This window comes from Hypanus sabinus, chromosome 4 (genome assembly GCF_030144855.1).
Source record: "Hypanus sabinus isolate sHypSab1 chromosome 4, sHypSab1.hap1, whole genome shotgun sequence".
Classification (NCBI taxonomy): domain Eukaryota; kingdom Metazoa; phylum Chordata; class Chondrichthyes; order Myliobatiformes; family Dasyatidae; genus Hypanus; species Hypanus sabinus.
In genome coordinates, this window is record NC_082709.1 from 68,588,658 (window position 1) to 68,603,509 (window position 14,852).

The window sequence follows — 14,852 nt, forward strand, 5'->3', positions numbered from 1 at the left end:
GGTAGATATTCAGATCTGTACCATAACCAATTCAAACAGCCTTGACAATGTTACCAACTAAAAACACATCAGTCTTGGTTCCTGATATTTCCAGCTGACTCTCAGCCTCTTGGTAGAGGGGGCCCTAGCTTTCTGTAAAGAAGTGATTTCTGATAGTGGCTTGTGTGGCTTTTTTTTTTAACAATGGTGTGTCAGCAAAATGAGTATTGCGCCCTGCTGGCTAATTTCAGTACCTGCCAGAACAAATTCAGTCCTGGTAAATGTGATAATAAATATTATGGAAGGAGTCTTCACATTGGTCGATTTTTCTTTCTCCTGCCGAGACTGTAGGCAGTGGGCAATCTATGATTGACAGTGCAGAAGTCCAGATTGACTAGGCTTGTTTATATCATTGTTGCAGAGGATTCAAACTGCAGATTCTGTACACTGAATATTTTTCTTAGCAGCATTAAACAATCAAAAGTCACGATACAGATAAATTGAATAATCTTCCCCTCACCCAAGGAAATAGGTATGGAGATCACAGAGCGAGAGTAACCTATGCCATCTACTTTGGGTGCTGGCAGTATGCCGGTTCATGCTGCCTTCTAAATACATTTGATTGCAGAGTGCGGCTAGTGCTCACCATACTGTGGCTGTACACTCTAGTCAGGGTGCAAACATACTTAGAAATAGCTTGTTGTGATTAAACTGGGAGCACTGTGGCTGCAGCTGGTGCATTCAGATGTTTTGAAACTCAGTCCAATTCATGAAATACACTACTAAACTCAGGTTTTGCTCAGTGCACCACACATGTGCTTCTAAAACATCAACAATCTCCTTCATTCTCGATTAACATCAAATGTTCATAGTTTGCATTCACTCTTCCACCTGAAACACTGTTTGTAAACTCCACACTGACTCTACACAGAGTGCGCGCATTGCCACTTTTTCATCCTTACCATTGTCCAAACATATTAAATTGCTCAACCCCTGGCATTATTGGACTTTCAGTCCAGTAGGTTACTAACTCAAGTGGAGGTGCATGCTGATCGCTGTACCACTGATTTTCTGATGCTGCCCATTCCACACTGGAGCACTGAGATCCCACCCTACTCAGTATCTGAGTACTATCTTCATGTCCGACATCAGAAGGTAATGATAGTTTGTTCCCTTTTTTTTCTGGTTAGCTTGCAATGATGCTGACTAGGAAAGCAAGGGTTGAGTCACCCTAGCTTCATGTGGTGAAAAACCCACCCACAGTCATTGTTCACCTCATATGTGAAGACTGAAATTAGCTTAGTTACTTGGGGAAATGTATGTCGGCTACATATTCAGGAGTGGAGAAAACATCACAAAATGCCAAAATCCAGAAACTCACAGGATCTGAATACCTAGAAGTGGAAGTCAAAGAGGCAGAAAGGAAAATTGTCTCTTGTTTTTTTAAACAGCCTAGATATGAAACTGTCATAATGGTTGTTGGAGTAGGATTTATCCACGTTGCAGGTTGAGTACCACTTATCTGAAAATTCCCAAATACAAAAACCTCTGCAATTCAAAATTTTTTTGAGCGCTGATGTGACATCACAAGTGGAAAATTCCAAAGATGCCGGGAAGGTTCCCAGGTGATGCACGGATCTCTGCACACCACAAACAAGTCTGAGAAGTGACCTCATATACGTAATGAACAGAAGTTTATGAAAAATAGAAAAGCTCTGTTTAAAAGGAGAAATGAACATTTCGATCATGTATTGAAGGAGTGGATTTGTCAGCATTGGAGTGAACACATGCCGCTTAGTGGTATGCTGACTATGAAACAAGCAAAAATCTATCACAATGAACTGAAAATTTAAGGTAACAGTGAAATGGAAGGCTGGTTGCAAAAATTTAAGAAAAGGCACAACATAAAGATTTTAAAGATTTGTGGCGATAAAGTGTCTTCTGTTCATGAAGCAGCAGAGAATTTCATTGATGAGTTTGCTAAGATCATTGCTAATAAAAATCAAACATGCTGACTGGCTGCAGCAGTACATATGTGTGATGAACAAGTCTAAGACAAAGACCGCCTACTGGGAGCACATAAATTCAGGGATGGAAATGATAACAATTCCAACCATGTTATTATATATTCCAAAATCCAAGAGAATCTGAAATTTGGCCCAAGCATTTTGGATAAGAGGTATTCAACCTGCATTTGGTAATACAATATAATGCCTTATCATATTGGTGTCTTTTGCTATTTTTCAAGCAATTTTCAAGTGCTATAAATTTACCATTTTGCTATATTAGTATTATATTTATAACTTTGAAAGATCACACACACGGTACACATACTGTCTCTCTCGCACAACACACATCCCCCCCCCTTTCTCCCCCCCCGCCTCTCGCTCACACACACACACACATACAAAGTGTGCACAAAAATGATCATAAAGTCTTCAGTTTGCAGTGGCTTATCTAGACAAGCTGATCTCTATTAGAAGTTTAGCTAGGATAACTGGATATAAAGATGTTCTGGTCATGAATGCTTAGAAAATAGTTAGTGACCTGTATTTGATCCAGTCAATTATGTGACATTCAGTTGCTTATTATTCCCTTTAATGTAGGGCAATCTGATGTGCAACTGAAGATAATAATAGCAACTTGTCAAGGACAAGTGTGGCTGCATGTTTTGTCCTAATCAATCAAGTGCTCTTTGATGAGGCGGTGGCCAGCAAGGAAGCAGAACCATTTAACATGATGATATTTTCATATCTAACCCTCACCCCACCCAGGTCATCCACAATCCATTATGATTTACAGAGTGGATAAACTTTACTTCCCGTCTTGCTCAACACACTGTTTTCTTCATTCCGATATGCAAGAACTGCAAGGTGAAGATGAATATGCAGGTAAGGCGTGTTCTAGTTCCTAGATCAGATATTGATGCAACTGAACCTTCAACATCAGCTTAAAGGGGAGATTTCTATGTGGTCTGACACGGGAGTTCTGTGAGTACCAGCTTCCTGTCAAACAGGGCCTGAGTTCTATTGCAACAGAATTAGATCTGCATTTTGATATGGTATGCTATGGAGAAGGGTAATATGTGTGCACAATGAAATACTCAGAGTGTTCAGGTGGGAATTCAGTACAAACCTTTCGCGTGAAGCCTGGTCCTCATCCTTTCCAGCATGGAAGTATCTCTGAAGTGGGAGCTACAGCACCAGTTAAGGTTGCTGCTCTATGATGCTTCAAGTGCAACAGAAGCTGAAGGGAACCAACAGTTAGGAGGAGCAACGAAAACTCAGAATGCGATTCCACACGGTGTTCAAAGTTGTATTTCAGTAAAAGTTGATCACACTCAATAAATGCCTGCTGAGGTACCTCTGTGGGGAGGTGGTAGTGTCTGTCCTCAGGAAGACAGCTTCCTTCTCCCAACCCTACTGATCTACCATTTGCCAGACATGCAGCACTTCGAAGTTATTCTCTGAGGTTCTTTTCCTCTAAATTAGCCATCTCACTGCCACAGCCACTGTGGTAATACTTAATAGGAGCACCAAGGAAGGTAAAGGAACATGGAAAAGATAGGGGAAAAAACAGAGGTGATCACCTGTTGTTTCTATATAATAGAACTTCTGAGTGCAATGTGTAGTAGTTTTCACACTGGACGCTGTAACAGTTATAAAGAGATGAAAAATGATTTGTGCAACTGTTGATGAGTGAGGAATAAGCGTCACTGGGAATTGCCTGTCAGGGCAGTAGAAGCAATGTTTTAGTGAACCAGAGGTCTACTCTTATCATATGTTGTGGGGCACCTGACATTTGTTTCTTGTAGTGAGAATCACAAACTAAACATTACACCAAAATAGACTTTGGCCTTTTGTTCTATTTGTGTTCTGTAGTAGGTTTTTCATTGCATTCATGAACTTGACAATAATCTTGACTTTTTTCTACTTTTGACCTTTGTCTATGTCATAAATAGATAGCCCTGGTTGGCCAGTACCATGTCATGTTGGATTAAATGCAGATGGCATGGAATGGAAGAATCATAACTGCAACCTTACAATCCTCAGGCTCCTGAACCAGTGTGGATAACATCACTTGTCACCACTCTGAACTGATTCCACAACCTAACAACTCAATTTCAAGGATTCTACAACTCAGAATTATTTTTTTCATTTTGTCCTCTTCTGCACATTGTTAGTCACTCCTGAGTTGTATATAATTTTTCATAAATTCTATTGTATTTCCTTATTTTCTTGCAAGAAAATGAATCTCAAGATAGTACATGGTGACATGTACATACTTTGATAATAAATTCATTCTGAAGCAGCACAATGAACATTAGTCTGCACTCTGTGCATGATGTGAGCTTACACACTAGTTAAATATTGCAGAAGTTTTATCCCACCCAGTTTTATTACTACAGCCTGTTGTCAATCAATGCACATCATACAAAATGCAAGCTGCCTAGTGACACCTTGCACCATGAGGATGTCCTCATTCTAATGAAGCCACTCACTTTATCTACCTGTCACTCTCCAGCAAGAGACTTCCCATAAGCCAGAGCTGACAGCAAACTGTGGGATGTCATAATTATCTTCATATGCAATAATTTAGGTATTTGGACATGAGCGACTCATGACATATAAAGGGTCATGATCAGCTTGACCATTATAGCCACTGTTATTATGGGTCTCGCTCTGTGAGCCTGCAATAGTGGCCACGGTGGGTGCATATTTCAGTGAGCATCTCCTTACCAAAGCGCAGCCCTCTAACACAAAACTCTTGGCAGAGGTCCAGGTTAAACAATTGTTTGGGCAGATGTGGCCTCTGACTGGGGAGCCCTTTGACCCCCGCCACCAATTCCAGCACTTGGTTCTGTTCTGTGTAACCTTTGCTCATTCAGATGAAAGAAAACCAATGCAACACTGACAAAATACTAGAGGAATTCAGCAGGTCAGGCAGCATCTATGGAAATGAATGAACAGTCAATGTTTCATGCTGAGAACCTTCTTCTGGACTGGAAAGGAAGGGGGAAGATGTCAGAATTAAAATGTAGGGCAAGGGAAGAAGGATAGCTAGAAAGTTATAGGTGAAGCCAGGTGGACTGGAAAGGTAAAAGGCAGGAGATGAAGGAATCTGATAGGAGAGGAGTGTGGACCATAGGAAAGAAGAAATGAGGAGGGGACCCAGGGGGAAGTGATAGGCCAGAGTGCAGAATAGAAGAAGAGGGGAGGGGAAGGGAAAATATTTTTACTTGAATTAAAAATCAATACTCATACCACCTCAGGTTGGAGGCTATCCAGGTGGAATATAAGATGTTGCTCCTCCACCCTGAGGGTGACCTCGCTTTGGCACAAGAGGAGGCCATAGACTAACGTGTTGGAATGGGAATGGGAATTAGAATTAAACTGTTCAGGCACAGGGAAGTTCTGCTTTTGGCAGATGGAGCGGAGGTACTCAATGAAGCAGTCCCCTAACTGATGTTGTGTCTCACCAGTTTAAAGGAGGCCACATTGGGAACACCAGATACAATAGTCAGCCCCAGCAGATTCATGGGTGCAGTGTTGCCTCATCTGGAAAGTCTGTCTGGGGCCCTGACTGGAGGTGAGGGAGGAGGTGGATGGGCAGGTGTCGCACTTCTGCTCCTTTCAGGGAAGATTAATAGGGACAGACAAATGAACAAGGGCATCAAGGAGGAAGAAATCCCTGCAGAAAGCAGAGAAGCAGGGGGAGGTAAAGATATATTTAGTGGTAGGATCCCTGTGGACATGGTGGATGTTGCGGTGAATGATGTGTTGAATGCGGAGGCTCATGGGGTGGTGGGTAAGAAAACCATTGATGATCTCAAATTATTTTAAACCGATAATTTGTGAGGTTTGGTCACAGTTGGTAAACAGGAAACACAACAGCCAACTAACTTGCACACAAGATCTCCTAAACTGCAATATTAACAACTCTATGACTAACTCAGAGATGTAGTTTGAGGAACAAATATTAGTTAGGGCACAAGGTAATTAACATTTGATCCCCTCCCTCTTTGGGTCCTCCTGAAACAAGCAAAAGGTGTTTTTTTTATACCTCTTGTGAAAGACCACATAATCACAGCATCCAATGCAAAATCTACCACAAATAAACATTGCATACTGAAGTTCCAAAATACATTACATATTTTGAATAGAAATATCAGATCATCACCTCTGTGCTTTCCTCTGACCTTTCCCATGCAATGTTACCACAGTGGTTATGGACTAAGTGCTGCATATCAGTTCAGTTCTTACTACTCCAAGAACCTTCCAACACAGAACTGACAGATCTAACAGCTAGGCTGGAGCACCTTGTCTGAAAACAATTGCAGTGCACAAAATCTTCAAGTTGGGCTTCAGCAACTATTCCCACCATACCTTTTAGAACTAAGCTACTTTGACAGGCTACAGGTAGACTATGTGTAAATGTCACTAAAACCCTATGAAGTGAAAACAGGCAGCAATAAATCTGAAAGTACTGAATGCTGGTGAACCTATGTTCAGCTGCTCAAATTTAAAATAACAGCATCAGTTTCAAATGGGCACGTTGAAGTAAAATCTCCATTGCTGTTGGGTAATGCACACTTCTGGTAGTCATTGGTTAATTTATGTCATTAATACCATTACCAATGGTATTAATACCATTCATAAATACTGCACCCTTTGGAAATGAAATAAAACTACTCCTATAAACTTCAAAAACTGTGTACTTTGGAACCAAATTTTGCCCTCTGAAGCATCTATAGTTGGGATGCTTAAGTTTAGATTCTCTTTTTTAAGCACTTTTTATGATCTTTTTGATAGGTTAGCAAGTACTCACGTACCTTCCTACATTGTGAAGGCCACTGTAGTCAGGTATTTGATCCATATGATCCAGAGAGTTTAAATAGTGATTCAGTTAAAAAAAAATAACCAAGAAGATATTGCTTTGATCATATTACAAGCACACACATTGTCTCTTGGGCCCACCAAAACAGTGCCTTCCATCAAGTTCTCATCTATACCACTCCTAATTCTAACCAATGTTTAGTTGAATTTCATTAGACTGACACGCTTTCAACAGGAAAAATCAACTTACAACGTCAAAGGTAAAACAGTAGCCATTTGGCGCAGAAAACAATCCGCGTGATTAGCAGCTCCTTACCGTTTTTGCACACCGGACAACATTGCTCGGGTTCGTAGACCGGGTTGACGCACTCAGGGACCGCACAATCAGCTACCACACAATGCACTTCACTGCTGGCTTCACATCGGCACCACTCACAGGGAGACGGCTGAAATAACCACAGAGATTTTACTGAGTCGTCCAGGCACCAAGCTTTCCCTGGCAAAGCTGTCTCCCGTCATTACTCAAAGAGGCATTTAGCGTTAGCGCGACTTACAGTCCCACACCAGCTTAAACAGCGAGATCGGAATCAGGTTTACAGCGGAAACACAATGATAGCAAATAATTTAGCGAAGTGCGCGGGATTGGTCAGAAAGGGTGGTGTTGATGTGGCTGCAATTGTAATTAATCTGTTTCTTTATTATTCTGCCTAAAGAAGCTGATTCATTGCGTGCCTAGTTTGTGTAATGTTGTGGTTGAGCTTTAAGGGAATCGATAAATCTGCCAGGTTTCCTCTTTGTGATAAAGCGAAATTCAAAAATGAGAATACATTTGCAACACTGATGTTGAAAACAGTAGACTTCATAATTTATACAATTAATAATCGGACTGTGCTGCATACAGTTGCCATTAAAGTGAATATATTTATGTTTTTCTTGTCCCAGAAATAATTATAGACAGGTTGTAAGATTTTTAAAACAACACTAGAGCATATATATTTGTAATGAATTAGTCCCTCCAAAATACAATCTTATTTAAAAAAATATATACGTGTCCAGCCAGTTCTGATCTTTAGCTCCCAACTTTAAGGCGAAGCCACGTTTAGTTTGTCCCGAAAGATGAACGATGTGTGCAGCTGCAAAGACAAGATTCCTACCTTAAATTCTTCCAGCACTTTGTAGGTTTTCGCCCGATATTCACAAAAGTTTTTCACTTCTTTGCATTCAGGGCAACAACCGTTGTGCTCCACCTTACTGCACTTCGGGTGAATCTTCGGGCATTCCGGCTGTTCACACACTGGCCCGTCCTCCGTGCACATACACGGGCAGTTCGAATGGCCCGGGAAGAAGCGCTCGCCCAACTTGTACACAAACCCACTGTCGTCCACGCAGCCTTTGCCCCGGTAATCGTCGAAGTCCAGGTTGTCATTGCTGCCGACCGCCTGAGTACTATCACCTCCCGAATCATCGTCCTGACCGAAGGCCGCCGGGGTAACCAGAATCGGAGCGACCAGGAGGAGGACGCATGCTGCAGGAAACCCGGGAGCCATAGTCCACAAATGCTTTCGCTTGGCCATCAGCTCCTGCTCTGGACTCGGCTCCAGCCGCCCATAGACTCCGGACTAGAAAACACACCGCAAAACAACAACTTTAATAAGAAATCAAAGACTTAAACTGCGCTGTTTTGTTTTATCAACCCAGGATGTCCCAGAGGATCTGGCAATCCATGGCGCTCTTTTTGGAAGCAAGATTACTTTGGGAAAGAGTGGGTGCAATTTATACATTTCAAGTTCTCAGAACAGTGAGGTAATAAATGAACAAACCACATTTCGAAAGTTGGTGGTAAATATTGGTCAAGCCAGCGGTAAAACCTTCCTGCTCAATTTTCTTGACAATGCTATGGGATCATTTATACTTTACAGACAGCACAAATAGTAACTCACTTTGAGGTCTCAGCTTGGGGACAAAAATGGCAGCGCCGTCCCTGAGCAGTGCACGGGGCTAACTGGGATTATGTGCTCGAGTCTCTAGGGAGGGCTTGAGTGCACAACCTTCCGTCCCGAGTGCTCCCCACAGAGCAAAGGGACTGACATCACCCACCTGTCGTCCGAAGCAACTGCACAAACTTCAGTCGGCGATTGGGGCAGATCAAACTCGCTCGGCAAATTTTATCATACAATAAAAACATTTTTTTTGGGTGAAGAGTGGATGAAAAAGAGAGCGGAAATCTCTCTTGTTCTAAGGTCGAGCCTCGTTCTTGTCGAGAATGTAATGATATTTAATCTTCGCAGTTTCGATGCCGAACCCCTGCTGAACATAACAGTATTAACTGTGCAGGGCCCGATTCATAGAAAATCCACAACTATTTATTACAGCCAGGAATTTTCAAGGGGTGGGAGGGGGGAAGATAAGGGCAGCGAGCGACTGACTACGAATTAGTTTTATGCAGTGCTGGCTGTTCGTCGAAAGTGACCTTCAGTATTCAAACCTTCTTAAGAAACGGAGAGGAAAATAAAATTCAGAGTAAAATTGACACCAGTTGCAAGTATACCGCATTCCCGTCCTACAAGTTCGACTGGCACCAAGATTGACCCGGTAAGGAAAATAATATTTCACGGTACAGTTAAGCAGTGCATTACAGTGACAGTGTTTAGAAAAATAAATCGAGGGTACCTCGCCCGAATCAACTTCAAACGCTATGCTCTCTGCAGATGATTTGTGGCCAACTCACGCTTGTTTACGCAGAGCGCATCTTCAATGAAGGCAAGAGAGTCGCCGAGCAGCAACCCCCCGAAGACACGGTAATTTAAATCACTTAAGCATTCCCTCGACTTCGATCTTCCCTGCTGGAATATCAGCCAGTAATTATATATATTTTTAAAGTTGCCGTTTTAAAGATTGGACGGGAACCCCCTCGCGATGCAGGGCCAGTCCGGAGCTGACGCCTTCCGAAGTACGCCTGCTGTAAGTGTGTACAAGGCGGCGCGGAGTCCCACCGGAGACGCTAACACCACCTGCATGTTCACACCACGCTCCCAATTCCCTTTGGCTGGAATAACTCGAACTGATCAGGCCTAGTGACCATCACCTTTCAAAACAAAACAGACAAGGCGGGAAATGCGCTTTTCAGGACCACGGAGAAGGTTCGGAGCCGAGCGCCTTAATCCGACAGTGGGTGAGCTGCGCTCAGCATTCTTCTGCTGACCACGCTGCCGGGGTATTTTAAGTGATGACCACTGTATAAACAGGCGACTTATCCAACAGGCAGCCAACCAAAGGTGGCGGAGTTATGGCCCCGAACCGAACGCTCGGGAAAGTGTAATGAAGCTTCACCCCAGGTCTCGGAAATGGTTGAAATTATTTTCTCACTGCAGAACATCTTCCACCCGCTCTGTTCTCCTCCGCTGTAGCATTTTCACCCTCTATGCCTGGCTCACAGGTTAGGCTCCGGCAGCACTGCCGATGCTGTCGGTAGATTTGATTTGTTTCACCGACAGGAGGTCACATTTTATGCATGGCTAAGGCTCATTTAAAAGGTGCATGGACCAAGTGAGTTCCAGGCACATCGTATCCCCAAGTGGTCGTTAGGCGTCATTGTCAGACAAGCAACCGGATACCTCGATTGTAAAAAGGGGGCCTTCTGTGCACTATGTTTCATAGCTCGTGCAGGGTGCTTTCGTATCAGGGCTATTGTCAATTAAATAAATACATCAAACCCCTTTGCCAACCTTTTATTGATCTGAATCACACCAGTCTGTGGAATTAATGCCAGATATTACAAAAGCCATTCGGCCCTTCAAACCCGTGCGAAACAAGTGATCCAATTACTCCCCCCACCTTTCCGTGGCCCTGAAAATTTATTTTCTGCAATTACTTATCCAATTTCCTTCGGGATATTGATTCGAACTCAGTCTCTGCAACTCTATTGGCTTAGCAGTTATAACTGTAAGCATGAAATTGCTTTAAACACTTTCCCGTAATTTACATTGACTGTACAGGGTTCCTGCACATTGAGCGGTAGCGGGAAGGATGGAAAAGATAACACGATCCCCTTTCCTACTTAAGGTAATTTCCAGAGCATTAATAAATGTATATAATAATTTCCTTGAAGCAAACACTTTAGGAAAGTAGTTTATTAATTAACAAAAGATGAAAAAGATTGATTAATGAATCCCCAGTACAAAGTTGGTAAGAGATATTATTTGACTTATACATTACATTCGATTCATTACAGCGGGAGCTAAAGGTAATTAAACTCCGACAGAAAGTTGCTGCCACGGTTGCTTTATGTCCAGAGACGAACAGTCCCGTCTGAACCCCCAGACACCACACATTCAGCCTTGTGGTCGAACAGCGCGCACTGCACGGCATCTTCATGTCCTACGAGACTATGTAGCTGGGCCGTGGGCAGATCCAGTGTTTTCACAGTTCCATCGTTGCTGGCCATGATCACCAGTTGACCTAAGGAGAAAAGAAAAATAAACAACGATAAATATAAAAAGTGGCATCCTTAGGGGCTATCACAAGAACACAGCGATGTGTAATAGACCCACCTCGTTTAATACCAATGCAGTTTTACAAACAGCAGTAGGCACCCCCACCACCCAACTCATGTGGTTTCTTGCAAATATCTCATTCAATCATTTACGATCTTGTCTATTCATTAAAAGGCCATATGGTGCCAAGAGTACCCTGCTGCCCAATTGGGACCGTGATCATATCAGGAGTGATAAACTGGACACGATTGAACTGCAAAAGCCATACTTCAAAACAGAAACTACCTTTTGCCTTTTTCACATTAATGGGGGAAGAGCCTTTTTGTGGCTATAACCTTGTCTGTATTATGCCTATCTAGAAAGATGTCAAGGCCTCAGGAAGCCTGAGAATTACCACAATGGTACCGGTTACGCGGGGCATCAGCTACACTGGGAAGATCATAGAAGATGGATGTGCTTTCCTTAGAGCGGACTATGTTATGGTCAAAATTAATATGTTAAAAAAGCATTAAGGTTCCAATTAGGAGTTAAAACTGAAACGCTGGGGTTTCTAGATTGATTTTCTCAACTGAGTACCCTTAATACCGTGTGACCTTTTAATGGCTAGAGATTGTTGCAAAGGATTTAACGAGATTTTTGCAGGAATTTGCACATCACTGAGGGAGAGCAGATGAAGGCCTTGCAGATTTTTCTAAAGTCATTGGCTATTTAAGGAGCTTGACATAAATTATGTTTTCCCTGGCAGCGACGTGTAGAAACGGATCACAGTCCCAAACTCGAGGTTCGACCGTTCAACATTGAGAAGAAATGTTTTCGCCCAAAGATTCGAGATGCATTTTCGGATATTATGAGAATCAGTGGGAACGGGCTCAATGCCGGAAAGTGGCGCTAGGGTAAACTATCAGCTACGATCTTATTGAATGGTGGAGCAGACACGATTCTGATTGTGAGTGTGCAGTAACTAAGGAAGAAATCTCCGCAGTAGCAGACGGATCGGTGACCAAACTGGAAGGTAAGAGGTCAAAGGTTGCTAAAGAGGAGGAGAAATTGCTTTACTCCGGATTTATTATGATCTCGAATACACTGGCTGAAAGTATGAAGGAGGCAGATTTGGCAGTGACCTCTGAAAAGGGGGTTGGATGAATAAATGGGGGGAAATAAATAAGGACGATGGCAATGAGTGGGGAGGCCTGATGTTAGCAAACACTTTCAAACAAAAGGCAATAAAAATCTGGAATTCTCCAGTTTAATTGTTCAGTTGAAAAATTCAAAAGTGAAATTAAAGAATTCTGTTGTGGAAATGCAATAAAGGATACAGGATTAGGACATTTAGGAAACGGGTCAGTCATGATTTATATGGATGGCGGAAAAAAAGAGTGCAGGTTAGTCGTTTGGCTCCTGTTCCTGTTTTGGGGATGGAACTAAATTTTAAACCAAGGACTGAACTAAAACTCAGCGGAGCCCATAATTTTATTTAAACGAAGTAATAAGAATGTTAATATTGTGGCCCTTTCTCCTCGGGAGAGACAGGTAGAGTGTGTGAACCTTGGTAGTTCCTCTAGAAAACTTTGGTACAGAACCATCATAAACGCGACTTGCAGCAGCCATTGGTTTATACCGGGGACGCGCCACGTGTATTTACAGCAACACGGGCATGTGTTAAGAAACAGGAACTGCCACGGTCGAGTACAGGATTCGAACTGTAGTTCAGCAGTTAGCTTCCCCATACTGACCTGAAGCCAGCACCTCTAACTTATTTTGCTATTTTGTTGGGTTAATTAAAGGCGCGCTTTTAATTGCACAGAACCAACGATGGAGGTGACGTGTCATTACCGTGCAAGAAACAAATGTTCCAGAACTCATAAACCTGCCAACACCATGCTATTTCCCATAGCCACGACCACAGCCAATAATCCCAGACACTGCATCTCACATTACCGGTTAAATGCTTTATATTGCTTGCTTCCTTTCGTGGGGCGTGAGTTTCGCAAAGGAATAAAGCTCACTTGATTATAAACACGATTATTGTGAGTTACATTATAAAAGGGGCAATTTCGAAACATGTTGTCGGTAGATGCGCACCTCTAATTATTGAAAGGCATGGTTCGAGCAGTGACATGACTGGTGAGCTTAGGTAAAACTGAACGTACTGCAACGGCAGCAATGACTTAATACAGCAAGAATCTGGAGGACGTCTTTTAAGATATCAAACGCTTCAGCAGGCACTTGAGACAGTAAGGAAAAGCGCAAGCTTACAGTGACCTTCTCATGGTGAACATCATCAGGGAATTGTGCTCGATACTGAGATATTTGAACGTACACAACAAATAATGTAATGCGATTATAAGGACAATGTATCATACTTGTCTTTTTTAGAACTCAACCAGTTTCGCCCCGTGAGATCGTTTTCAGCCTGCTGGACATTTGGAAAGAAACATGCACGTTCATACTTTAGGTCGGTAAAGGTTCATGCAGTGATTGCGAAGAATATTCTAGTGTCTTTGAAAGTTGTGTATTTCGCCCCCGCAGTTAAGTGTGATGAATTCACACTCTTTACCAGTCTTTAATAGCCAGCTCGCTTCCTCAGTCAGAACAAAGCCTGACGTAGCAGTGGGCGCTGAACGAACGGAGCGGAATGGCAGGTACGAGTATTTATTACAGATGTCGGCCACGACAGGTTTTGCTGGAGTTTCTGTCCGTTCCCTGTCCTTGATGCTTCGATCCAGTGAATGAACACTGTTCCAACATCCTATCGGCACCACTCCAATGTCCAGCGATAACACATACACAGCAAGATTTGAATGCGTGCCAGCTAATAACATTTGGTAAAACGAATAGATTCAGAGCGCTCTGCTGCAAGGCGATGAATCTACCCACACACTTCCTCAGCGTGGATCGATAATATAGTTTCATTATAAACAACCCAAGCTGGGGAAGGTCAACTGGATATTGCGGAAGAGGAATTGATCGTAATCGAAAAGCGATTTCTATCAGAATTACAAAGCTGCTTTCAAATAATGATCGAAATATTATACTTGATCTTTAATGCTACAGCATAGATTTAAAAAGATTTTCCTTTTTTTTCCCACTTACTATCCTCTCCTCAAATAAAATTGTTATCAAACCGTTGCTTTGAAACAGAGTTCAATGTCAAAATACATCGTCATTAAAAACCAACTTGTCTTTATTTTGGCAATGAAAACATATGAAAAGTTGAGGAGACGGAATTCAAGGAATTACCCTTCCCCACCTACCACCGCCCTCGTCCTTAAGGTCGAGGCCACCTTCGGCACAAAGCAAGTCCTGTACAGTCTTAAAAGCTACTTTTTCCAGTGTCAGTTGGTGGGTTCAATTCCATTGCAGTCCCGACAGGAAGGTTACCTGCAGGGCTGAGGGTGTGCTGCACAGCTGGAGGGCGCCATTTTGGGGAATGTGATTAAATCTGGTTCAGCTTCTCATATCAGGTGAGGATGGAAGAATCCTGGTCTTGTTCCAAAGAAGAATAAAGCAGATCTTTTGGTTTTTCAGCTAAGTTTTAAATCCC

The 14,852-nt window shown here is 42.6% G+C and overlaps 2 protein-coding genes across 2 annotated transcripts in view; both read right to left on the bottom strand.

Moving 5' to 3' along the window:
* The window catches only part of vwc2l (von Willebrand factor C domain containing 2 like), a 40,402-nt gene extending 30,196 nt beyond the window's left edge, over positions 1-10,206 (bottom strand). Inside the window, exons 1-2 of the mRNA XM_059966107.1 lie at positions 7,970-10,206; positions 7,132-7,261 (exon numbers count right to left, since the gene is read on the bottom strand). Of these exons, the coding sequence (XP_059822090.1) occupies positions 7,132-7,261; positions 7,970-8,389 (550 nt within the window). The 5' untranslated portion in view covers positions 8,390-10,206. The remainder of the gene's footprint in view (positions 1-7,131; positions 7,262-7,969) is intronic.
* Positions 10,207-10,543: 337 nt separating this feature from the next.
* LOC132392864 (sperm-associated antigen 16 protein) overlaps positions 10,544-14,852 on the bottom strand; it is a 777,809-nt gene continuing 773,500 nt past the window's right edge. The window contains exon 16 of the mRNA XM_059967355.1: positions 10,544-11,273. Within this exon, the coding sequence (XP_059823338.1) occupies positions 11,098-11,273 (176 nt within the window). The 3' untranslated portion in view covers positions 10,544-11,097. The remainder of the gene's footprint in view (positions 11,274-14,852) is intronic.